The sequence below is a fragment of the Bos taurus genome, chromosome 9 (genome assembly GCF_002263795.3).
Source record: "Bos taurus isolate L1 Dominette 01449 registration number 42190680 breed Hereford chromosome 9, ARS-UCD2.0, whole genome shotgun sequence".
NCBI lineage: Eukaryota > Metazoa > Chordata > Mammalia > Artiodactyla > Bovidae > Bos > Bos taurus.
In genome coordinates this window covers 22,009,495-22,037,270 of record NC_037336.1, presented here as the reverse complement: position 1 = coordinate 22,037,270, position 27,776 = coordinate 22,009,495, and the positions used below count along the sequence as shown (strand labels likewise).

The 27,776-nt window shown below is 35.6% G+C and overlaps 1 protein-coding gene across 3 annotated transcripts in view; it reads left to right on the top strand.

Annotated features, from left to right (window-relative positions):
- IBTK (inhibitor of Bruton tyrosine kinase) overlaps positions 1-27,776 on the top strand; it is a 94,917-nt gene that overhangs the window by 56,177 nt on the left and 10,964 nt on the right. For all 3 annotated transcript variants that reach the window (NM_001206040.3, XM_005210696.5, XM_005210695.5), the window contains 7 exons: positions 7,715-7,836; positions 9,697-9,809; positions 11,987-12,135; positions 14,075-14,238; positions 15,284-15,376; positions 15,916-16,059; positions 26,323-26,472. In NM_001206040.3, the coding sequence (NP_001192969.2) occupies positions 7,715-7,836; positions 9,697-9,809; positions 11,987-12,135; positions 14,075-14,238; positions 15,284-15,376; positions 15,916-16,059; positions 26,323-26,472 (935 nt within the window). The remainder of the gene's footprint in view (positions 1-7,714; positions 7,837-9,696; positions 9,810-11,986; positions 12,136-14,074; positions 14,239-15,283; positions 15,377-15,915; positions 16,060-26,322; positions 26,473-27,776) is intronic.

Genomic DNA, 27,776 nt, shown 5'->3' with positions numbered 1-27,776 from the left:
ATTCTGATTCATTAGGATCTTTTAAAAATGAGGACATAAGACTTAGGTACCCACTGTACAGGAAAACATGATAATCAAAATTAAAGATTTTCAATGATAAAATTAATGTCTATTTAAATTGCTTTATAAACGGAATTTATGGAAAGCTTCAGAGTCTTGTTATTTTTTATTTAGCAAAGATCCAGAAATTATAAAAACATGGGCTTTTAATGGTTTTATTTATTTTTATTCAGGTGACATTGATTTATAATACTGTATAAGTTTCATGTGTACAGCATTATATTTCTGTTTCTGTATACTCTATAGGTTGCTTCCAACCAAAAATTTAACTTCTGTCTGTTAGCATATGGTTGATCCCTTTTACCTATTTCAACACCTGCTTTTCCCTCTCATAATCACTACTCTGTTCTCTGTACAAAGGGAATTTTGGGGTTTAGTTTGTTCATTTATTTTGTTTTTGTTTATTAGTGTTTCATATTCCATCTATGAGTGAAATCATGCAATATTTGTCTATCTCCATCTGACTTATTTCACTTAGCATAATACCCTCATGGTCTATCTGTGTCATTGCAAATGGCAAGAGTTCATCTTTTCTCATGGTTGAGTAGTGTTCCATTGTGTGTATATATATATGTGTGTGTGTGTGTATGTGTATTTATATGTGCAAATGCATATAACACAGGTTCTTTATTCATCCCTTGATGGGCACATACATTGCTTCCATATCTTGGCTATTATAAATAATGCTGCAGTGAATATAGGGGAGCATATATCTTTACTAATAAGTGTTTTTGTATTCTTTGGATGAATACCCAGAAGTGGAGTACCTGGCTATAATATGCTTCAATTCAGTTCAGTTCAGTTCAGTCACTCAGTCAGGTCCAACTCTCTGCGACCCCATGAACCGCAGCACACCAGGCCTCCCTGTCCATCATCAACTCCCGGAGTCCACCCAAACCCATGTCCATTGAGTCGGTGATGCCATCCAGCCGTCTCATCCTCTGTCATCCCCTTCTCCTCCTACCCTCAATCTTTCCCAGCATCAGGGTCTTTCCAAATGAGTCAGCTCTTCGCATCAGGTGGCCAAAGTATTGGAGTTTCAGCTTCAGCATCAGTCCTTCTAGTGAACACCCAGGACTGATCTCTAGGATGGACTGGTTGGATCTCCTTGCTCTCCAAGGGACTTTCAAAAGTCTTCTCCAATACCACAGTTCAAAAGCATCAATTCTTTGGCACTCAGCTTTCTTAATGGTCCAACTCTCACATCCATACATGACTACTGGAAAAACCATAGCCTTGACTAGATGGACCTTTGTTGGTAAAGTAATGTCTCTGCTTATTAATATATTATCTAAGTTGGTCATAACTTTCCTTCCAAGGAGTAAGTGTCTTTTAGTTTCATGGCTGCAATCACCATCTGCAGTGATTTTGGAGCCCAGAAAAAGTCAGCCACTGTTTCCACTGTTTCCCCATCTATCTGCCATGAAGTGATGGGACCGGATACTGTGATCTTAGTTTTCTGAATGTTGAGCTTTAAGCCAACTTTTTCACTCTCCTCTTTCACTTTCATCAAGAGGCTTTTTAGTTCCTCTTCACTTTCTGCCATAAGGGTGGTGTCATCTGCATATCTGAGGTTATTGATATTTCTCCCAGCAATCTTGATTCCAGCTTGTGCTTCTTCCAGCCCAGCATTTCTCATAATGTACTCTGCATATAAGTTAAATAAACAGGGTGACAATATACAGCCTTGACGTACTCCTTTTCCTATTTGGAACCAGTCTGTTGTTCAATGTCCAGTTATGGTAGTCTGTTCTTAATTTTTTAGGAATCTCCATCCTTCTTCTCTAGTGACTCTACCAATTTAAAGTCTCATTAACAGTGTATGAGGGTTCCCTTTTCTCCACATCCTTGCCAACACATGATATTGTGTTGTCATTTTGACCCTAGCTTTCTGATAGGTATACAGTGATATCTCAGTGGAGTCTTGATTTGCATTTCCCTAATAATTAATGATGCTGAACATTTTTCCATATGCTTGTTGGCCATCTATATGTCTTCTTTGGAAAAATATGTATTCAACTCCTGTCTATTTTTTAATCAGATAGTTTTCTTGTTAAATATACCATTGAATTCATACATATGAGTTGTTTTTTGATATATCATTTGCAAATATCTCTTCCCATTTGGTAGGTTGTCTTTTCATTTTACTGATGATTTCCTTTGCTCTGTAGAAACTAGTTTGATGTAATCCACTTTGTTTATGTTTTTGTTTTCCTTGACTGAGAAAACATATCTAAAAAGATACTGGGAGACTCATATCACAGTGCCTGCCACCTATGTTTTCTTTTTTAGGACTGTTATGGTTTCAGGTCTTACACTAAAGCCTTTAATCCACTGTGAATTAATTTTTGTCTGTGGTGTGATAGTGGTCTAGTTTAATTTGTTTTGCATGTGGCTGTCCAGTTTTCCTAGCACTATTTATTTATTGGAGATTGTCCTTTCTCCATTTGCTCCTTTGTTATAAATTAATAGTCCATATATGCAAGCGTTTATTTCTGAGCTTTAATTCTGTTTGGAGATCTTTGCATTTATTTTTCTGCCAATACCATGCTGTTTTGATTACTATGGGTTTGTAATATAGTTTGAAATCAGGGCGTGTGATACCTCCAGCTTTGTTCTTTTTAATCAGTGTTGCTTTGACTCTTCAGCATCTATTTTGGTTCCATATAAATTTTAGAACTTTCTGTGAAAAATGTTCTTGGGATTTTGATAGGGATTTTATTGAGTTGGACTGCTTTAGGTAATATGGTAATTCTTCCATTCCATGAGACTGGAATATCTTTCTGTTTATTTGTATTTTCTTGAATTTCTTCTGACAGTGTCTTAGAGTTTTCAACATACAGATTTTCCACCTTCCTGTTTAAATCTTTTCTTAGGTGTTTTATTCTTTTTGTTGTGATTGTAAATGTGGTTGTTTTCTTAATTTCTTTTTCTGATACTTATTCTTAGTGTATAGAAATGCAACAGATTTTTGTATGTTGATTTTTGCATCCTTTGCTTTGCTGTACTCATTTGTTATTTCTAACAGATTTTTGGTGGAATGTGTAGAGTATCTATGTATGTGTAAAATCATGTCATCTGCAAATAGTGACAGTTTTACTTCGTTCTTTCCAATTTGGATGTCTTTTATTTTTTCTTACCTAATTGCTCTGACTAGCACTTCTAATACTGTGTTGAATAAGAGTGTTGAGAGTCAGCATCCTTGTCTTATTCCTGATGTTAGAGGATAGCTTTTAATACTTTTCCACTGAGTATGTAACTTGTGGATTTTTCATAAATTATACCCACTTTATTGAAAGTCGTTATCCTAAATGGGTGTTGAATTTTGTCAGATGCTTTTTCTGCGTCTGTTGAGAAGATCTCGTGATTTGGGCTTTATTTTGCTAACGTGGTGTATCACACTGATCCATCTGAGGAAGTTGACCATTCTTCCATCCCTGGTATGAACCCCACTTGGTCACGTGGTATAATTCTCTTGATGTGTCATTCAGTTCAGGTTGCCAATATTTTGTTGAGGATTTTTATATCTGTTCAGCAGAGATAAGGGCATGTGATTTTCTTTCTCTGTGTTGTCTTTGTCTGGTTTTGGTATCAGGGTGATATTGGCCTTATAGAAGGAGTTAGGAAGCATTCCCTCCTTTTCAGTTCATTGAAAGAGTTTTAGGATAGGTACTAAATCTTTGAATATTTTGTAGAATTCACCTGTGAAGCAGTCTGGTCCTGGATCTGTGTTTTTAGGTGCTTTTGGATCACTGTCTCAATCTCTATACTCATGATTCATCAATTCAGATTTTCTGTCTCTTCATGATTCAGTCTTGGAATGTTTTATGATTCTAAGAATTTGTCCATTTCTTCTTGGTTTTCAATTTTTGTATTCTCTTATATTCTTTTACATTTCTTGGTGTCATTTTTTCTTTCATTTATTTTATTTTATTTATCAGGCCTTCTCTTTTTTCTTTGTCTAGCTAATGATTTGTCAATTTTGTTATCTTTTCAAAGAATCAGCTCTTACTTTATCTTTTCTACTGTCCTTATATTTCCTTCCTTCTAGAAGGTCTTCATTTCCTTTGGTCTTCATTTGTTCTTCTAGTACCTCTAGGTGTAAGTTTTTCTTGTTTCTTGAGGTAAGCCTTTATTGCTACAAACCCTTAGTACTGCTTTTGCTGTTTATAGATTTTGCTATATCATATTTCCATTTGTCTTCAGGTAGAATTTTGTTTCTCCTTTGATTTCTTCAGTAACCCAGTTGTTCTGTAGCATGTTGTTTTTTACATATTTGTAATTTTTCTATTGTTCTTGTTCTTGATTTCTATTTTCTTATACCATTGTAATCAGAAAAGATATTTGATAGGATTTGGGGTTTCTTAAATCTGTTCAGACTTTTGTGTCCCAACATGTAGCTTATCCTTAATTAACTTTCATGAGCATTTGAGAAGAATGTATATTCTGCTACATTTGGATGGAATGTTCTTGTTCAAATCTGATTTGTCAAATATATTGGGTCTGATGTTTCAGTTAAGGCCACTGTTTCCTTGTAGACTTTCTTTCTAGATTGATCTGTCTGTTGATGTATATGTGAAAATCGCTCAGACATGTCTGGCTCTTTGTGACCCCCATGGACTATACAGTCCATGGAATTCTCCAGGCCAGAATACTGGAGTGGGTAGCCTTTCCCTTCTCCAGGAGATCTTCCCAACCCAGGGATCGAACCCAGGTCTCCCACATTGCAGGCGGATTCTTTACCAGCTGAGCCACAGGGAAGCCCATTTCTTGATGTAAGTGGGTGGTAAATACTCCCTACAATTATTTTGTCACTGTCATTTCTCTCCTTTTGGGTTGGTTAATAATTGTTTTATATATTTTATAGTTCTTAGGTTAGGTACACATACATTAGTAACTTCAATGTCTTCTTGATGAGTTGTCCTCTTTATAACTGTATACGGACCATTTTTTGTCTGTTACGTTTTTCCGCGTGAAGTCTATTTTGTCTGGTATGAGGATGGCTATACGTGCTTCCTTTTTGCTGCCATTTGCTTGGAGTATAATATTCCATCTCTTCACTTTGAGCTTGTGTTTGTCCTTACAGCTGAGGTGTGTCTGCTGGAGGTAGCATATAGTTGAGTCCTATTTTTTGGTGCATTCACCTAGTCTCTGTCTTCTGATTCATGAATTCAATCCATTACATTTAGGGTGATTATTGATAGATAAGAACTTCAGTTCAGTTCAGTTCAGTCACTTAGTCGTGTCTGACTCTTTGCGACCCCATGTATCACAGCACGCCAGGCCTCCCTGTCCATCACCAACTCCTGGAGTTCACTGAGACTCACGTCCATTGAGTCAGTGATGCCATCCAGCCATCTCATCCTCTGTCGTCCCCTTCTCCTCCTGCCCTCAATCCCTCCCAGCATCACAGTCTTTTCCAATGAGTCAGCTCTTTGCATGAGGTGGCCAAGGTACTGGAGTTTCAGCTTTAGCATCATTCCTGAAATTTTATGTTTTGTTTTTTGGTTGCTTGACATCTCCATTGTTTCTTTTTCCTTGTGTTTTTGTCATTTTGGTGTGGAGGTTTCTTTGGTCTTTTTCTCAGTGTTTTCTTTTTTTATGTTTCATCTCTCTGCTCTGTAACATAAAGTTTTGTGGTTGTCCTGAGCTTTGTAAAAAACGTCTCATAGAAAAACAGTCTTTTCTCTGCTGATAGTATGTTACCTTGCTTTACCTGTTCAGTTTTTCTCATCTTCTTTTTTGTTTTTGCTTTCTCAAATTGTCCCTTTTTATGTTGTGAGTTTGCTACCAAACAGCAATGGCTTATAGTTTTTTTTTCTTTTTTTCTCCGTTTAACCTTTATGCTCTATAGTTTCCTGGTTCTATTTATCATCTTGCTCAAAGTTTTATTTACTTTTGTCTCTATTAAAGTACTGCTTTCAACATGTCTTATTATGCAGGTCTAATGTTGATGAACTCCCTCAGCTTGTTCATTGGAGAAAGCCTTCTCTCTCTGTCATATTTAAATGATATCTTTCCCAGATAGAATATTCTTGGCTCACAGTTTTTGGTCTTTTAATATTTTGAGACTGTCATTTCACTCCCTCCTCGCCTGTAGAGTTTCTGCTGAGACATCTGTTGATAGCCTAGTGGAGGTTCCTTTATAGGCCACTGTCCTTTTTACACTGCCTGCCTTTAAAAATCTTTGCTATTGACTCTTAGCAATTTTATTTTTTATTAGTTGTCTTGGAGAAGGTCATTTTGTATGAGGTAATTTGGTGTTCTCTTAATTTTATGTACTTGTTTATCCAGTTCCTTCCCCAGATTTGGGACTTTCTCAGCTGTTATTTCTTTAAATAAAGGCTCTGCTGCCTTCTCCCTCTTCTCCTTTTGGGTTACTGATTACCTTAGTGTCATCCTTCCTAAAAGAGATAGGTCTTGAGGAATTTCCTCATTTTTAAATATTTTGTTCCTCATTTTTCTTATACTTGTATCATTTCAAGATTTCTATCTTTGAGCTTGCTATTCTTTCTTCCATATATTAACTCTATTTCTATTTCTTTCTAATGCATTCTTTATGTTATTTGTTGGATTCCTCAGTTCCAATGTTTGTTTGGTTCTTTTTTTAGAGTTTCTATCTTTTTGGTAAAGTATTTCTTCTGTTCATTAATTTTATTCCTGAGCTCATTAAACTACCTTTCTGACTTTTCTTGTAGCTCCTTGAGTTAGCGGCTATTTAGAATTATCTTTCAGTTATATTGAAACACTCTGTGATTCAGTTTGGTTTCTGGAGAAATATTTTCTTTTTTGTGATATAGTGTTATAGTGCTTGTATACGGTGCTTGATGAATTATTCCTTTGCAGGTGCATTTGAAGTTAAGGATAGGTTGGAAGTTAGAGTCCTTACTTTTGTTTTCCAGAAGGTGGCATTATAACACTAGGTTTTGGTTTCTTCCCTGTGTTGCGTCCGATTACATTTTCTAGCTGGCACTTTTCAGCTTCCGCTGGCTCTGGGAGAAGTGTGCCTCAGTGCCGTCACGATTCCTTCTGTGCCTCCCTGATCCTTACTGCCTTTCTTCGGCCAGAGCTGCTGTCATCATTGGGATGTTGGGCCCTCCCCAGTGTCTGGGACTCTTTGTGACGGTCTCCTCTGCATAGGGGGAGGAGGAGCATGAGAGTGGCAGGAGGCACAGTTTCACAGGCATCTCTGCTGTGTCTGCTGTCGTATAAGGTTTCTGGGCTCCTCCACAGTGGGAGGTGGGGGTTGAGGGCTGGGTTCCAGGACCCACTGCCACTGCTACCTAGCAGCCTGTGGTTGTGAGCGCCACCACTCCTTTCAGGAGGCTAGAGATGTGTGTGCCACCTCGCCTGCTGCTCCTCGGGTCTCTGAAGCTGTGGACTCAGCTGCCGTGGTTAGAGGCCCAGGATCACAGGCACAGACTCCACTCCTAGTGGTTCTGCCTCCTTCCTCTGTGTGTTCCAACCTACACCTTTAGATGTACAGATGTGTGGAAATCTCTGGTGTCCTAGTGTGTTGGAAAGGAGCACCTTTCTTGAGCTCTGGCTCTTTTACTGGTTGTAGATTGAAGGGGCGAGAGAAAGGTAGGTGATGTCATTCCTCTACACATTTTGTAGAATTTATAAGAAAAAAGTAACATCTTTTTTCTTATAGATTCCAGCAATGGAGAGAAGAGTCATTACACCATATCAAGATGGACCAGATATTAGCTATTTGGATGTAGAAGATGGAGATATCTTTTTGAAAGAAGAAGTAAATATGGAACAGAATTACTCGTAAGCTTTAGATTTGGGTTTTTGTTTTTTTTTTCCGTTTCTTTTCTCCTTCCCCCATTCCCAATCTTGGACACTGTTGGCACTTTTGTATTGACACTGAAAGAAGATGTGAAAATTAACATAGAAAATAGGTATTTATGTTCATTCTTAGCTTTGATATAAATGCATAATTAATATTTGCAGATATGACAAAATTAAGCATAAAGGAATATACCCTTCCAGTTTAATATGTTGGGTTGAATAAGTGCAGTTATCTTCGGTACCTTTCCAAACCCTGCAGAGAGCATAGTAAAGAAATGAAAAAGGCATATTGTGCTAGAGTAGAGAGAACGGGAAAGGAGTAAATGGCAGTCAGGAGATGTTAATGTTTTGGAAGTTGGAAAGTGGTTGTTGAGCAATAATGACTTAGAACAGAAAAGACTAAAACAGAATTCTTGACAGGCTTAAGAATTAGAGGCACTAAGTTTATGAGTGCACATGGTTGGATTTCAAAAAGCATTGTTAGAGAATTTTTCAAAAAGCATTCATCTATTCCTGAACCAAATAAGTGCCTCTTCTCCATCTTGATAGAAGAGAAAAGGTTTGCCTTCTGGGGAGGGTGAACCAAGGGGATTCATCAGCCATTCCTCTAGATCCCTCAGTATAGAGAACCCTACTAGTTCAAGAGACATGACCTATAGTGCCTGGCATTTGGGAGTCCTCTGATAAAATATTCCAGGTTCTACATAATCTCCCTGTTGACTGTTTGACAAGTCAGGTTTAGAATTTCCAGTCTGTGTTTCAGGCTAGTTTATCAGCTGATTATAGAATTACTTTCCCTTTACTTGGTAAATGACCTCTTAAAATTTTGGGATGTTCAAGTAATTTACTACATGTAAGTATGAGTGTATATATATGTAAGTATATAATAATCTGGAGAAGGCAATGGCACCCCACTCCAGAACCCTTGTCTGGAAAATCCCATGGATGGAGGAGCCTGGTGCTGCAGTCCATGGGGTCACTAGGAGTCGGACATGACTGAGTGACTTCACTTGCACTTTTCACTTTCATGCACTGGAGAAGGAAATGGCAACCCACTCCAGTGTGCTTGCTGGAGAATCCCAGGGATGGGGGAGCCTGGTGGGCTGCCGTCTATAGGGTCGCACAGAGTCGGACACAACTGAAGTGACTTAGCAGCAGCAGTATAATAATCAACTATGTTGCTCTCTGAAAAGTTCTTCTTGGTTCCAGGAATTTTTTTTAACCTCTTTTCTGGAGTTTGATGGTAGCTGTTGGGATACTTGATATTTATAAATATCTGACATGGATGTATGATGTGTTTCCACATTAAAAGTTATCATAAAATTAACATTGACTTAAATATATTATCCTTTACAAAATAATAGTATTCATAGCTGACCTGTGTTAACTGGGGATAAATTATATAATGAGATTTAATATTTTTGGATGAGATAAGATACTTATATCCTCATAGATAGTGTTATTTTCCCTTTCCTGGTTAATAATGCTTAATTCAAAGAATTAAGCAGCCCCTGAAATGCTTTAAAAATTATCACCAAATATTTCTAGTTCCAGATAGTTTGTATGTGAACATGTACAGTATTTTACTTCTTGAAGTATTTTCATATATACCACCTTGTTTCTGACTTCCACAGAAATACTAGAGCTACAGTGTGATAGGATTATATTGAAGTTTAGTGGAACTCTGGGCCATGTAGATAAATGGGACTCTAGAGCGTGTGTATTCTTCTGTTTTCTGTTTGACCAAAATGCTGTATTCCATTGCTCAAAATTTCATTGTTCTGTTTTACCTCTAACGTAACTTTTTAAAAATGACTTTTATGTTTGCTTCCTTCCTAGGGAAAGTATGGTCAAGAAGACAAAAACAAAAGCAAAAAAGAAGCCACGTAAACGATCAGATAGTTCTGGAGGTTATAATCTTTCAGATATTATTCAGAGTCCACCATCTACAGGTGAGTGGAACCTATTTGAGGGTATATTTTCTGATCTAATCTTTCAAGACTCTATTCCTTATCTAATTCATTTAACATGTGTTGAATACTATTACATGCTGTCTGCTGGGTCTACAGAAACAGATAATCCTTGTCTCAGGGATGCCACAGAAAATGGTGTGTGTTGTGGTTGAGTACTCTGATATCTGCTCTGTGAGCACAAGAGAGGCACACAAAGCAGTCTGAGAAGATCTGTTAGAGGATACATCTGTTAGAGGAAAGTGATAGCTGAGCTGGCTCTTGCAGAGTAGAGAGGTTAGTTAAGAAGAAGAGGCAGGTTGACATGGTAAGAGAATAGGGCAGTGTTTCAAGCCTAGAGACAGTAGAAAGATTGCACATATCTTATGCATACAGTTCAGCTTGGCTCAGCCATATCAGATCTCTGCAGATAGGAGATAGGTTGGAGAGAGTTGGACTTTGGAAGACATTAATTAATAATACTATCTAGTATTACAGATGGAGAAGGCAATGGCACCCCACTCCAGTACTCTTGCCTGGAAAGTTCCATGGACGGAGGAGACTGGTAGGCTACAGTCCATGGGGTCGTTGAGAGTCGGACACGACTGAGCGGCTTCACTTTGATTTTCCACTTTCCACTTTCATGCATTGGAGAAGGAAATGGCAACCCACTCCAGTGTTCTTGCCTGGGGAATCCCAGGGACGGGGGAGCCTGGTGGGCTGCCGTCTATGGTGTCGCACAGGGTCAGACATGACAGAAGCGACTTAGCAGCAGCAGTATTACAGTCTACACCCAACTTTCCCTACTTGTCCAAAAATGTTTTGATAGCCTTTTTTGTTTTAATGTAAAAGAAAATCTAATGTCTTACTAAGATTGACATTGCCTTTGCTTATTAATGTTTTTTTAGTGTTTTTAAACTAGAGTAGCACCCCCTCACAGCGTTTTGTTCTGTTTTCAGAAGTTGAGGCCAGTGGTGGTATAGACTGCCCTATATTCTAGATTCATCTGATTAGATCTAAATTAAGCTACCTAAATTTTAAGTTTCTTTAGATAAAACTTTGAAGTGTAAACAAATAATGACACTACAATATGGCTTCAAGGAATTGTAGGTGTATCTATAGCAGTAAGACAAACTGGTGCAATTTCTATCCACAGTATATTCTTTCATAGTCAGCTTTATACAAACAACTTAAGTACAAATGAGGTATTTGATATGTTTGATAAATAATGCAAAGAATAATTGTTTTAGGTAATATAAAAGATATTTTAAAAGATAGCTAATATAAAGGTATTTCTCATTTACTACATATCTTGATTCCTATTTTAGGATCTTTTCAAGTTTAAAATTCTGTGATTTTTCATTCTCTGTGTTACATGAATTACCTCACATCCTTAGAAGGAAGCATAGGTACATTGATGGGAAGATATTTAAATGGATAGACAATCATGGAACTAGTGATTTTCCAAATACCTAAAGGTTTATGGAAAAAGCAGACATTTGGTTTGTTTTAAACGATGTTATTGTTAGCACATGTGTTAGAGTCATAGCATTTCAGAGTTGGAAGAGACATTAGTAATGAACTAATTTATGCCCCTTCCTTTAAACTTGAAGCAAGGTCAGAAAACGTTTACGTGATTTCAGGTAGTAACAGAAGTAAAATTTTTTTTCTTGATTTCCCTTTGGTATTCTTCCTGCTATAGTACTCTTTCTGTAGCCAAAGCAAATAATGATTGAAAGGTTAAATTTAATGGCCAAAAAAAAGACCTATTCTTGAAGAAATTTTGAGTTTGAGGCTAATTTCATCAAGGATAGTTGTGTGAACGCTTAATTTTTGTGTTGATCCTTAAAGTTAGAAGACATTATTTATTAGATTAATTTATATTTGAATTTTGGGAACATTCCACTAGTAAATTATACACTTTCTTATAAAAAGAGTAGAGTTTACTTATTTTTGTCTTCCTTTTTTATCTTTATGGGGGAAAATATTCTGAGTCACTTCTTAAATTAGATACCAAATAACAATCTTCCTTATAATTAATATGTAATTGAAATGAATAAAACTTGTTTTAAAACCTCCATTTCAGTTTTTTTACTTCATTAAATTATTTGGTTCTTTAAATGTAATTCATGTGTTTAATGTATATGTGTTTAAATGTTTAAAAACTTTTTACCTTTTAGGATTGTTAAAGTCTGGTAAGACCAATTCTGTGGAGTCTCTTCCAGAACTGTTGACATCAGACTCTGAAGGAAGCTATGCAGGAGTGGGTAGTCCTAGAGATTTACAGTCTCCTGACTTCACAACAGGATTTCATTCAGATAAGTCTGAGGTTTGTCTTTGTTTTTTAATGCACTATTTTCTTCAAATTCTAGTCTAGAGACAGTTTAGTCTCTCATTGTTTTTACTCTAAAGTGAAAGTCGCTCAGTTGTGTTCAACTCTGCTACCCCATGGACGATACAGTCCATGGAATTCTGCAGGCCAGAATACTGGAGTGGGTAACTGTTCCCTTCTCCAGAGGATCTTCCAGCCCAGGGATTGAATCCGGATCTACCGCATTGTAGGCAGATTCTTTACCAGCTGAGCCACCAGGTAAACCCAAGAACACTGGAGTGGATAACCTATCCCTTCTCCAGCAGATCTTCCTGACCCAGGAATTGAAACGGGGTCTCCTGCATTGCCGGCGGATTCTTTACCAGCTGAGCTACTAAGAACCCAGCTTTTTTTTACTGGGCTTTTTAACAAGTGTTTTACTCTAAGACACTCCTCTAACTGGTTTATAAAATATATATATATATATAAAATTAGTGACATAATACCTGTAGTATTAATTTTCTCAAATTTGCCTAATGTTTCTACTCTTAAAGATTTTAATGGCAGTGTTGAGCTCTTTATGATGTTATATTTCTAATCTTTCTATATTAAATATAATATTGATGTAAAGTATAACAATACTGTATAGGCAGTTGAAATATATGTGTATATGTAGTTGCTCAGTCGTGTCTGACTCTTTGCAACCCCATAGACTGTAGCCCACCAGGCTCCTTTGTTCATGGAATTTTCCAGGCAAGAATACTGGAGTGGGTTGCCATTTCCTACTCCAGAGATCTTCCTGATGCAGGAATTGAACCCATGTCTCTTGTGTCTCCTGCGTTAGCAGGCACATTCCTTACCAGTAGCACCACCTGTATATTCATGGCTGGATTACTTGAAATTTATTTTGTGGAATGTCAGTTAACACCAGCTAAAAACTAAGGAAAATGATTTTAAAAATGAGCTGAATTACAATTACAATTTAGTATCTTTTCTCCATGATATTTAAGAACAATGCAATCTGAAATAGAGTTCTTCTAGTCTAGCATAATTGACACCAAGCTGCTGAATTCCTAGTCGGGTCAACTCTGGGGAGGCCATATTTTAGACATCTCTTAACATTTTATTCCATAGTTGTTAATCTGTAAGGAATGAAAACCTCTAACTTACCAGATATTTTTTTCTAACCTCTGTGCTTTCACAAAACATATCAGAATATCTAGAAATTTGTGAGACCTCAGAAAATGTACCCTTTATTAAGAGTCTTCTAGGCCTCAAGGATTGATACAAAACAAATTTTTATTAAATTTTTTTATGTAGAGTAAAAGTTTGGGGGCAATTCATATTACACTAAGGTTGGTCTGGAAGACAGTTGAGGTTTAAATGAAGGTTGAAGTGCCTTTCTAGCAGTAATAGAAGAATCTATCCTGGCAGTGGAAATAACTATTTCAATAACTTCCTTGACCTCTTTTAATAGCAATAGTTTTAGCATCCCTTTTGAAGTGACAATATTATTTGGCTTTCATTTTATTCAGAGTCCTTTAAGTATATTCAGAGCGAATTGTGTGACATTTATACGAAACTTTAATTTTTTTTCTTCTTCAAATCATGGACATTAATTTTAAAGTTACTGCTTCATATCTTATTTGAACCACTTATATTTATTAACATTTTTCCTTAATGCTCATGTAAATAGGGCTTTAATATGCAGATTTATTTCCCTAAAAATTACTCCCAAAGCTTCCAGTAATTAGGTTATAGCCACTGAGGATTTGAAAACTGATCAAGATACTAACCTATAGAAGAAGTGAATTAAAAGTGCTAGATGATTATTGTCATAAAATTTTATTCTTTAATATAGTTTAACCAGTATTTACTGAGTACCAACTGTGTGTAAACTGCTATGCTAGGGGTACCTGTTATTACTCAATTAAAAAAAATTTTTTTTTTCCTCCAGGGGAAAATTAAATCGTATGTTAATGGTACACCTCCTGCATATTTTAGGGAAGATTTAAAACCATGGGAAAAATCACCAGTACTTAAAATAACTGCTCCACAGCCCATTCCCAGTAACAGAATTGATACTACAAGCTCTTCCAATTGGGTGTCTGGCTCTTTCAGGTAGGATTTTTATTTTGTTCTGTACTGTACTTGTTAGTCAGCAAAATATCGTTCATTTTTAGTCAAATGAAAATTTTTAATGGAGCTCATCTAAAAACATTAATATAAATTTCTAATATAGAGAAAATGATCTAACTGCATACAAATTACTAATCAGCTAAAATAGGCTTTTTTTCCAGACAAAATATAGTTGCCTTTGTAGTGTCATTAATGAATACTAGTAAATCCTCCGTAACAAAGACATACATGCACACAGTGCCTTGATATCACCATTTTTTTTCTAATGAATAGTGTATATTAGTAAAAACACCCACTCAGGAAGACCATTTTGTCTTTTATAGGCTTACTTTATCTTTTCTTTAGCACATTAAAGGATATTTAAGGTCTCATAAAATGTGTTGTTATTCACGGTTATTGTCAGAAGATACTCATTTAATGTTATACTGTAGTGTTAATTTGCCTATATATTCTATCCATAATTTTATTTAGAAAGTGCAGTTTTTAAAACTGAAGGAGTAAATATAATTAAAATACAGTATTCTTTCAAAATGCTTATTGAGGTTGTTCTTCATCTTTATTACCTAGTATGGTTTATTATAGGCCTAAAACTGTTAATTGCCTTACTAGTTATACTATCATCTGGACCATTTGTGTAAATATTTTGAAATATGCTCTATTGCACAGTTGGAATAAAGATTATGATGTCCTGGTTTATGATGGTTCATGGTCTAAAGATAGTCAGAAAGTAGTTGCAAATTTTTTTGCCTAAGTAAACATACTTGTGGGAACACTTGGAAGCATCTTCTAATCATTAATGTTAGACTTACTTGTTAAACATGTATCACTTAACATTTGACTTTAGATACATTTTAATTATTACTTATGTATGTATATATAAAAGTAGCTTTCATTTATGAATTTGACCACAGCTGACAAAATGGACCTAAACTGTCCTCTCATTAATAATCTTATATATAATTTACAGTTTCAGTAATATTTGGGTAGTAATGAGCGGGTTGTAAAGTAACTTTTATATGTCTTTTAGTCCTGTCAGCCCTCCTGTCATGGATCTCAGAACCATCATGCAAATTGAAGAAAGCAGACAAAAATGTGGAACTACACCAAAGACAAATTTGGGGTTGGTTACAAAATCATAAAAAGGAAAGAACATGTTGTATTATAGTTTTGCCCTAAAGAATTAGAAAGACCTACTGGACCTTTCCTGTTATTTTTCTGCATTTGATGTTAAAGTTAGTTCTAAGCTCTTTTCTATTAATAGGTAATTTAACCTCCATAACATTATTTCTTAAGTATGTGCTAAAGATTGAGTTGGGTTGATAGTCCAGCTCTTGTGGAATACAATATTATATGCCAGAAATTGGCCTCTAAAATAATCAGTATAGGCTATTTCTGATACAAGTATGATGCACACTATTGCAAGGGCTCATTGTAGCTATTACTTTATCCTTGGTAGTATAAACTGATTTTATATATATACATATGGTCACTGTTGAAACTTGTGGTCATTTTGATCTACTAATAGTAAAATTTCATCAAATAAACACAAAGCAATATAATTACCTGTATTCTTAAGCAGAAATTTCTAGCAAAATTAGTTTTTATGGAATTAAACTTTCTCAGAAGCAGTAAAACTGATTGGTTTAATTTAATTTCTAGAAAAATGATTTCTCATGGAGTTAAACTTTCTCAGAAGCAACGAAAAATGATTGCATTGACTACCAAAGATAATAATTCAGGAATGAATAACATGGAAACAGCTTTAAGTGCGCCTTCAAAAATCCCCAAGCCAGCGAATGCATGGTATGCTCTAATTTTTATTAAAATAAGCTTTGTACATTAGCTTTTAAGGTGGTTCTTGGCTTTGGGTTTTTTTTTCCCCTCCTGTTTTTTCAAATATTTTGTTTCCCCTTTGCTTTTATGTTATGAATCAGACCTTGGGAAATACTTTATTTTTTTGTTTGTTTTGACAAGTATATCATGATTTTCAAATTTTTTTCATATGTGTAGATAAAATTTCTTCTTGGTATTTTAATGTTTATTGCTAAAGTAATTTGAGAGCATTATTTTTTCATTGTTTTATAAAAATAATATATATCATGGAGAAGTTTGATAAATCTCTTCTAGCACCCTAATTTCTTTGCACATTCCCTGTATGTATCATGTTATTGTAGCTTGTCATTGTCACTTTTAAGCAGGGCTGTTTACTTAACAATATGTTATATAGTTTTCTCCATTAGAATTTAACCATAAATGCAGCATTAATAGGAATCATTTCCAAAGAGTTCAGATGGCAATTTTGAGATATGTAAAATAGATTGTACTTCCTGCTTCCCTTGCATCCTCCTTTTTTGGTAACTAATATCATAATAGACTTTAAAAAAAAAAGTCTATTTTTGGCTGCACTGGTCCTCCTCGGTATGCACGGGCATTCTCTGGTTGTGGCATGTGGGCTCAGTGGTTGTGGCCTGCAGACTCCAGGGTGTGCAGGCTCAGTAGTTGTGGTACTTGGGCCCCGCTGCTCTGTGGCATGTGGAGTCTTCCTGGACCAGGGATCAAATCTATGTCCATGGGATTGGTAGGCAGATCCCCAGCCTCCATACCACCAGGAAAGTCTACTAATAGAATATGTGGAAACCAGTTTTAGAGGAAAAATACATGGAAATATGAAGGGCAGGAAAAAACCCTGTTGCTGTCCCAAGCATAGAAGAGGGTACTAGAGATTACCCTTGACTGGGGGGAGGGGAGGGGCGTGGGGAGATCCTTTCATTGCTTCTAATGCCACTTTTTTCCTATTTGTAAGAAGAAATATTTTTTCCCAATTAAAATGCAAATTATTTTGAAGAGAGTGGCAACTCATTTTGATTGCCATCAGGAAGACTACATGTCAGAACCACTAGTAAATATAAAACTTGATCACAGAAAAAAAAAGACATGAGAAAACCCAAGTGAAAAAGAAAAGAGTAAAACTTGAGGGAATGGGTTTAATAGAATGTTTCGATTCATTGGTATTTGTTGTGTAGCTTCTACATGCAAGGCATGTTCTAGTTTCTGATAAGGCAATATACAAAAGTGATTTGATCACTGCCTCTGTTAGGTTTATGGAGTAGATGGTAACAATAACCCTGTATACGAGACAGCAAAAGGGACACTGATGTATAGAACAGTCTTTTGGACTCTGTGGGAGAGGGAGAGGGTGGGATGATTTGGGAGAATGGCATTGAAACATGCATAATATCATATATGAAACGAGTCGCCAGTCCAGGTTCGATGCACGATACTGGATGCTTGGGGCTGGTGCACTGGGACGACCCAGAGGGATGGTATGGGGAGGGAGGAGGGAGGAGGGTTCAGGATGGGGAACACAGGTATACCTGTGGTGGATTCATTTTGATATTTGGCAAAACCAATACAATATTGTAAAGTTAAAAAAAAAAACAGAGTTACTGTTTTTCCTAAACAAAAGTATGGAAAGACCAGGAAAAAAAAAACTTCTTAAATTAGTTCTCAAGATACTAAACATATTGCAATTTGAGCCAGTTAACTAAGCACATGTGGAAGCTTTCTGCTGTCCTGTCAGTCATATCTGATTCTGTGACCCCACAGACCAAAGCCCACCAAGCTCCTCTGTCCATGGGATTCTCCAGGCAAGAATCCTGGAGTGGGTTGCCATTCCCTTTCCAGGGGATCTTCCCAACCCAGGGATGAAACCTGTGTCTCTTATGTTTCCTGCATTGGCAGGCGGGTTCTTTACAACTAGTGCCACCTAGGAAGCCTGAGGAAGCTTTGGGCTTAGTAAATACAATTTCAGCCATGCCATAAACCAGTTTCCTTATTAAAAAACAAAAAGTAAATGAACAGAAAGAGGAACAAAACAGTGATCACTCAAGTTGGGAAATCCAACTAATAGACTTAATCCAACTCTTGTTTAGAGCCTATTTCAAACACCAGAGTTCATTCCAACCCCAATAAAGAAATTCTCTTTTGACTGGTTAAGATTCACAACAGAACCATTGTATGATTGTAGTTCCTTTTTTACGCTTTTATTTTTTCCCTGGAATAACTAATAAATAATAATAATTCCCTTACTGGGAAACATCCCAGATTACTTATGACTTTTGTTTTTTATTGGAAACATTTTCATTTAGAACTCTTGAGTTCTCTGGTCTGAACTAGGCCTTTTTCAGGCATGCTTAATACCATGATCTTGAGACTTCTCTATTGTCATCCTGGGGATTTCCTTTGCTTCCCTCCAGTGTTTGATCCCCAGTTTCTTAGAGGCTGTGTTTTTTTATTTCTTGGCTTACTCTTTGATTGAGGTAGCACACTCCACATCAAAACCGGTAGTTTTCTGATAAAGAAAGTATAGGATGTACATTTTTGGAGCTCTTATAACTTTGAATTTGTTTTTATTCTCACCACCCTTGACTGATAGGTGGGAACAGAATTCTGAGTTGGAAATCATTCGTAGAGTTCCTTTTTCTTATTTCTGTTGGGAAGTCTAATGCCATTCCAATTCCTAACTCTTAATATGTTACCAGTTTCTTTCCCCGCTTCCCCCTTTTTATCTCTGGTGTTCTTAAATTTCATAGTGAAGTGCCTTGATGTGGGTTTTTTTTTTTTTTTTTTTTGATACATTATACTGGCTACTTGGTGGGCTCTTTTATTAATTGTGAAAAGCTTGTCTAGGAACATCCAAGTCTAGGAACAACTTGTATACTATTTGATACTTTCTTCCTTACTATTTTCTCTAGAAATCATATTAGAAAAAAAAGGAATAGATTTGTTTTTCTGAGGATGTCTCTTGTAAATGTTGGTCTTTGTTTTTCTGAGGATATCTCTTGTAAATGTTGGTCTAAATAAAGTTGGTAGAATTTAAAGTTTGCTCAGCTTTGAAAAAAGTAGAAAATTAATACAAAATTAGCATTTTAATTTGATTTGATTTACAGATTGTATATATGGAATATATTCATTGCTATAGTGATTTTTTCCAACTACTTCTCAAAGGGACATCTTCATCTCCTGATGAATCATCTAATGTGATTTTTCTTAATTATTAAAGGATGTTTTTATTGTTTTTTTATCTTAATAACGGGCTTCCCTGGTAACTCAGCAGTAAAGAATCCACCTCCAATATAGGAGGTGTGGGTTTTGACCCCTGGGTTGGGAAAATCCCCTGGAGGAGGAAATTGCAACCCACTCCAGTATTCTTGCCTGGGAAATTCCAAGAACAGAGGAGCTTGGCGGGCTACATACAGTCCATGGGGTTGTAAAAGAGTCAGACACAACTTAGCAACTAAACAACAATTTCTTAATAATAAGCTTAATGTGCAATTAATTAGCAAATCACAAATTAGCCCTTTAAGTCTACCGGTTGTGGTAGGGAATTTACTTAGTTTGTTCACCCATTCATTCACCTAGTCTGTATGATGACTTCCAGTATGTAACAGTACTCCTGCTGCATGCAATTAGGTGTGACAGTGTTAAATATGAAAAATAACTGGTTTTTGCATTACAATGAAATTCTAACCAGTTGACTTTTAAATCTGTTGTGAAAACACCAAGTGTATATGGGAGTTGATCACTTTTCATTATCCTTTATTTTACTTGGAGAAATAAAACTACATTTCTTACCAGCCATCTTGAGTGAAAGAATGCACGATCTTTGTGGCCTGGCTGTATGAATGTAACTTCTTCCAAATTCCATTTTGAGCTAACCTATAAACTAAGTTCAGTTGCTTAACTTTTTAGCTAGAAATTTTGCTCATTAAAGCACAATTTTTAGAGCTTCCTTAGTTGAGAAAAAAAATGTTGATTAATTTTTTATGTGGGTACAAATGCTTCTTAAGTTTTTCTGTCTGCTAAAATGGAAAAGAGCCAGAGCCTTTGAGTTAGGAAAGTAAAATTGTGGGAAATCAGACATCAGACACTGTTTCAAATTATGGCATGATCAGTGGAAAGAATAATAGAATTCATTTAAAGAAGTCTGCATAAGACATTTTATAAGTGACCACTATGCATGATTAATAAACATGCAAATATAAGATATCTTGTAAGTAAGCATTGCTACCTACACTTATTCTTAAGGAGATGGTATAAAATAGCTATGAAAGAAAGAATTTTTTTTAGGGTGTACATTATTTATTACATCTAGAAGTTTGCAAATTACCACTAAGGTGAATCTGACGTCTTGTGGTTTTTACACAGATGATGGTGAAGTTTTTGTATTTAGAGACATGAATTACTTACAAAAGACATTCATCAGATTTTTTTGGCAGAGTATTTGCCAGCAGTGTTCCCCGTGACTAATAATACAAAGTACTTTATAGCATAGTTGTGTTGTTTGCCAGTAGAAACTTTCAGGTATGTGTACTTTGGGGAGGAGAAGAGAGTTGGTAAGGAAATGGGGTGTGGTTCTTTGTGTTTAATTTTTTAACGTTCTGCCCATGTATGTCCTTTGAAGAAAATTTTGTGATAAAGTCAAAGTCAGGTAAGTTCCTTTTGAAGAAATATCTTTAACATGAATGCCTTGGTAGGTCATATTTCTGATAAATCTGTAAAGAAAATCTCTTTCTTATGATTAAAGGACTTTGCATAGGGTGAATGATTTTCTGTGAACATAGTAGTACAGTGATTAAGCCTGGTAATCAGGAGTCAGCCTTGCCTGAACTTTAAAATGTGGATCTGTTGCCTAGCAGTGTGAATTCAGATTAAGTCTTTAATCTGACTTTCCAGTCTTTCTCTGTCAGAACAATTTTTTTTTAAATTTTATTTTATTTTTAAACTTTACATAATTGTATTAGTTTTGCCAAATATCAAAATGAATCCATCACAGGTGTACATGTGCTCCCCATCCTGAACCCTCCTCCCTCCCCATACCATCCCTCTGGGTCGTCCCAGTGCACTAGCCCCAAGCATCCAGTATCGTGCATTGAACCTGGACTGGCATCTCGTTTCATACATGATACTTTACATGTTTCAATGCCATTGTCCCAAATCTTCCCACCCTCTCCCTCTCCCACAGAGTCCATAAGATCAGAACAATTTTTTAATCTTTCTCTGTTTTCTTGTTCATAAATAGACTAAAAACAGGACCTATTTCACAGGGGTATTGTGAAGAGTAAACAGAGTTAATGAAACACATTTAGAACAGCACCTTAAGCATTATATATAAGTATTAACCATTAGTGTATAAATAAAATGTAATTTTATTTGTAATATTTTCACATGATTGATTTCTTTAGCATGTATTGAGTTATTGGTGAGTTTTTTCCTTAGAAAAACCTTATGTGAGGCAGTCCTATTTAATTATTGAGCAGATAGAAATTTGATAGAAGGTTTCAGCTGATTTTGTTATGAATAGATGCTTATTAGCTCATACCAACAAAACTAAGTGTGAATCATCATTTTCCTTCCATCTTTGGCACTTTATAAGGAGTATTATTTTGATTCTTTTTGAAGCCGGTGATAGACTAGATGGCCAAGCATGAGTTTTGTGATCATTAAGAACTGGGTTTGGATCCCAGTTCTGCTTATCTCTGGTGATTTGAGGGTCATTCAAATGCCTCAGCTTTGGTTGTGCTCTTTTAAATTTAGGTTGTGATGAAAATACTTAAAGGATTATTGTTGTAAAGATTAAATGAAATGATGCATATAAAAGTGTTTTGGTGGTTAGGCCAGAATCAGATATATATTAATTATTCACATAAGAACGTTTCATGCAAAGATGGGCATAATAAAGGACAGATAATGGTATGGGCCTAAGAGAAGCAGAAGAGATAAGAAGAGGTGGTAAGAATACACAGAGGAACTATAGAAAAAAGATCTTCATGACCCAGATAACCACGATGCTGTGATCACTCACCAAGAGCCAGACATCCTGGAATGTGAAGTCAAGTGGGCCTTAGGAAGCATCGCTATGAACAAAGCTAGTGGAGGTGATGGAATTCCAGTTCAGCTATTTCAAATCCTAAAAGATGATGCTGTGAAAGTGCTGCACTCAATATGCCAGCAAATTTGGAAATTTCAGCAGTGGCTACAGTACTGGAAAAGTTCAGTTTTCATTCCAATCCCAAAGAAAGGCAATGCCAAAGAATGTTCAAACTACCACATAATTGCAGTCATTTCACATGCTAGCAAAGTAATGGTCAAAATTCTTCAAGCCAGGCTTCAAAAGTACGTGAACCATGAACTTCCAGATGTTCAAGATGGATTTAGAAAAGGCAGAGGAACCAGATACCAAATTGCCAACATCCGTTGGGTCATTGAAAAAGCAAGAGAGTTCCAGAAAAACATCTACTTCTGCTTTATTGACCATGCCAAAGCCTTTGTGTAGATCACGACAAACTGGAAAATTCTGAAAGAGATGGAAATACCAGACCACCTTACCTACCTCCTGAGAAATCTGTATGCAGGTCAAGAAGCAACAGTTAGAACCGGACATGGAACAACAGACTGGTTCCAGATTGGGAAAGGAGTATGTCAAGGCTGTATATTGTCACCCTGTTTATTTAACTTATATGCAGAGTACATCATGCGAAATGCCAGGCTAGATGAAGCACAAGCTGTAATCAAAATTGCCGGGAGAAATGTCAATAACCTCAGATACGCAGATGACACCACCCTTATGGCAGAAAGTGAAGAGGAATGGAAGAGCCTCTTGAAAGTGAAAGAGGAGGGTGAAAAAGCTGGCTTAAAACTCAACATTCAGAAAACTAAAATCATGGCATCTGGTCCCATCACTTCATGGGGAAACAGTGGAAACAGAGACTTTATTTTCTTGGGCTCCAAAATCACTGCAGATGGTGACTGCAGCCATGAAATTAAAAGATGCTTGCTCCTTGGAAAAAAAGCTATGACCAACCTAGACAGCATATTAAAAAGCAGAGACATTACTTTGCCGACTAAGATCTGTCTAGTCAGAGCTATGTTTTTTCCAGTGGTCATGTATGGATGTGAGAGTGGGAGTTCATAAAGAAAGCTGAGTGCTGAAGAATTGATGCTTTTGAAGTGTGGTGTTGGAGAAGACTCTTGAGTCCCTTGGACTGCAAGGAGATCCAGCCAGTCCATCCTAAAGGAAATCAGTCTTGAATATTTATTGGAAAGACTGATGCTGAAGCTGAAACTCCAATACTTTGGCCACCTGATTCAAAGAACTGACTCATTTGAAAATACCCTGATGCTGGGAAGGATTGAAGGCAGGAGGAGAAGGGGATGACAGAGGATGAGATGGTTGGATGATATCACTGACTCAATAAATATGAGTTTGAGTAAGCTCCGGGAGTTGGTGATGGACAGGGAAGCCTGGTGTGCTATAGTCCATGGGGTCGAAAAGAGTTGGACATGCCTGAGCGACTAAACTGAATCCCTGAATTCAGATAAGATAATAGATTTTAGAAGGCTTTGCTGATCTTTTATGGGGAACCCCAAATAGTTTATGAATTTAGTCTGGTGTGGATTTTATGGTTTCTTCAAAGTATGAATTTAGTTTTGGGAGGAATTAACTGGTTAGCATTTGTATTCACTTTGTTTTCTGAGGAAATAAAATAGATGAAATTAATATCCGACTCAAATTTTTTATATTGTTACTTATAATATTGACTTAAGGATTTCTGAAAATGATGTTCAGGATTAATAGCAAAAAAGTTACATTTCTGGATTAATTTTTCTAAATCAGACTTTAGGAAGGAAGGATATTATGCCTGTTAATTGACTATATTTCTTCATATCAGAATTTGTGTTCTCATTGTCTTGTTTTCTTTAAGCAAATTTTGTTAAATGCTGTGAAAACTGTGGATAGTAACATACTTACATAGCATTTCTGTGTATCAGGTACTGTTAAATATTTTACCATAAATTAACATTCAATCCACATAGCAACCTTTATAAGGAGGGAGATGGTAGTAGTATCTCCATGTCTTTGACTAAGGTTACAAACATTTTTTGTTTTGATGTAGATGTTTCCTTAGTTTAGCTTTTGTGATTAAGTGTCTCTTTGTATGTGGGTAAGGTACAGGGCAAGGTTTTTGTTTATTTCCCCATGCAGATACCTAGTTGTTCCAGCAGAACTTACTGAAAAGATCATCCTTGCTCTATTTTATTACTTGGCAGTTTTGGTGGAACTCAGTTGACCATGTGTGTGTGGGTCTAGTTCTGGACTCTACTCAGTTCCATGTGACTTACATACACGTGTTTATGCCCATATAGACTGACTTGTTGATGATAACTTTTTATAAATATTAAAATCAGATAGTGCAGTTTCTCTGATTTTGTTCTTTTTATTCAGAATTATTTTTTTCTATTTTTAATTTTGACCACATTTATATAAATCTTAGATTTGGCTTGTCCAAAGAAAAAAAGTTCTTTGTCAGATGTATGTTTTACAGATATTTTTTATTATCTTAATGATATCTTCTAATGAGCAGAAGTTTTTGATTTGGTTAAGTCTAATTTATCATTCCTTGATTTGATGGTTATTGCTGCTTATGTCCAAAGAAACCTTTGCTTGCCACCAAGTTACAAAGATAATCTGTTTTCTTTTGGGGCATTTAGCTTTTATGTTAAGTCTGTAATTCAATTTTCTTCCAGGACATTTAGCTTTTACATTAGGTCTGTAATTCATCTTGAAATAATTTGGGGGGTATGGTGTGAAATAAAGGTCTTTTTATTTTCTTCTATAAAAAAACACTTTTCCCACTTGTTTGCTTTGGCAATTCCATTATTGAAAGTAAAGTAACTATCACATGGGGTCTGTTACTGAGTTCTCTAATCTGTTCCATTGATCTGTTAATAATTATGTCAATACCACACTGTCTTGATTACAGTAACTTGTTTTATCTTCTTCCAGTTTTGTATTTCTTTTTTAAGACAGCATTGGCTAATCTAGGTTTTTGTATTCTCATATAAATTTTAGAATCAATTTGTTAGTTTCTACAATAAAAAGCTGGTGGGATTAATTCAGTTTTTTAGATGCAGGTCTATACAAATTTTCTATTTTATTTTTTGTTATCTTTGATAAGGTATGTCCATTTCTTATAAATTGTCAAATTTATTTGCATAGTTATTTATAATATTTCTTTATTGTCCTTTGAAATTGTTATCTTGTATTATCTATTGCTTTGTAACCAATTGCCTTAAACAGTAGCTTAAAACAACCAGTGTTTATGGTCCTTTGGGTCAGGAATCCATTATGGCTTAGCTTGGTTAATGCTTTTTTTAATGTAATTAAGTGGGGGGACCCCCCCCCCCATCACATTAAAGATGTCTCTCTTTTGACTTTCATTTCTGGTAAATAACCAGGTGTTTTCATACTGTGTTGGATTTCTGCAGCTGCTTTTAAGATTTCTTTTTTGATCTCTGGTTTTTAGCAGTTTGCCCACTGTGTGTATAAGTATGTTCTTTTTTACGTTTTTCTTCTTTGGGGTTGGCTAAAATTCTTGAGTCTGTCACATTATGGATTTCACCAGATTTGGAGATGGCCAAATTAAATATTAAATATCCAAATATTCTTTGGATATTTTTATCTGCCCTATCTCCTTTTCTTCTGGGTGTCCAATTACATTTAATATTACTGTAAGTCACCATGGCTGATTTAAATCAATAAAACTTTTTTAATCAGAAGAAAAGATTGAAAACATTTATCTTCAAGTTTAGACTTTTCCAGGCTTGCTGTTTCACCCCTCCAGTGAATTTTGTTGTTGAATATTAAAGTCTTTGAATTTCTGTTTTCTTCTTTTTCATAGACACTTTTCCTCTGCTGAGCTTACTTATTTATTCTTACCATATTTTTTGTTGTTATCTGAAGCATAGTTATAATGCTGTTTTTAAAAGCATTGCTAATTTCAATATCTGGGCTATCACCCATGTTTATCTCCATTGATTATTTTTTCTTATCACAGTTTTGATTAGTCTGTAATTGACAGCAAAAAGCCAACATCACATTGAAAACTGTAATTATATTGCTAAAATTTTTGGTATGTATTCACTTCATTGTCCCCTCACCACTTCCAGCAACAGCCTTTTAAGAAAAATGAGTATTTTTCCATGCTCTTTGTTGTCTTTCTACAGGGCATCTTCTCAACATTCAGTTTCATCCAAGTCATTCCGGGATTTCTTAGTAGAAGAAAAGAAATCTGTTACTGGCCAGAGATCAGGAGATCATGTCAAAAAAGTTTGTTTTAAAGGGATTGAAAATTCCCAGTCTCCAAAAGTTGTAAGGTAATAAACATTTTCCTACCTTTAAATGTTCTTATAGTGGTTCTATGTTCTAAAATAATCTTTAAAAATTTATAAGGCAGGTTTTATACATTCTTTTTACATTCAAAATTAACATGTTTATTTTTAAGATATATTTGGATAGTTGGCTTAAACAATATATATATTTAAAGTATATAATTTGAAGTTTGGCATATATATACCTTTGTGAAACCAGCATCACCAGTTCTTCAGGTTGCTGACTATTAACCACCATTCACAGAAGTTTCTCCATGCCCCTTTACAGTCCTTCCCCATCCTGTCTTGCAGCTCTAATCTGAATTCTGTCATTACGGATTAACTTTTATATTCTGTTGTTTTATTATATCAGTGGAATCATTCAGCACACGCTTTTAAAAAAATCTCTTTCACTTAGCATACATTTTGAGATGCATCCAAGGTTTTTTGAGCCTGTTTAGGTATTTCCATCTTTTTCTGTAGCTGTTTGTGATACTGGTTGTCAAAGTCCAATGTATTTTGAAAAGATGTTTCATATTATAAATGCCTACATGAAAACCTAGATTAAAAGTGGTATTTTTAAAAAGTTTCCCCACCATGATTAAATTCTCTTTTAATTATTGTTCAAAAGAGAACAAACATTCTTGGGGCATTAGATAGGACAATGTTGGTAGGAAAAACTGTTTCAAGTAGGTTGACTAAATGGAGTTTTCTTTTTTCCCTTATTTCTGCTAATATGACATCTCCTATATATTATACTCCCTAGAATGTTTTAGACAAAATAAAAATGTAATTAAAAATATTAGTTGTGACCAGATTAATAATTTTGTTTTTCATAATGATTAAGCAGTTTTTCACTGTCAGATTCCCCTCCCACCCCAATTCCTTTTTAAAAATCAGATCTTTCATCCAATTATAACATATCAAACAGGTAATATAAACTTCCCTGACCCGAGCGAAGAGGGGTCTAGAACCATACTACTTTACTGTCACCTTACCTGTCCTGTGAGCAGCTCCTGAGGAATGTCAGAGTCTTCTAACAACACTGGAAAGTGCAGGTTTAGATGAACCATTTAAACATAGTTTTATTGTTTTTGTAACTGGCTTTCTTGTTACAGATATGTATATTTATGACTGTAGTTTTTGAGCCTTTTACTTATAGTACAGAAAATCAGATTAGAAAGGATCTAAAGAAGCCATGATCTGTCTCTAACTTTTCAAATACTTTTGGCAGTGTAATGTTATTTTAAAACAAAAATCTTAAATCGAACTCTAATGTGTAAAACAGATGCACCTTTTTATATAATGTT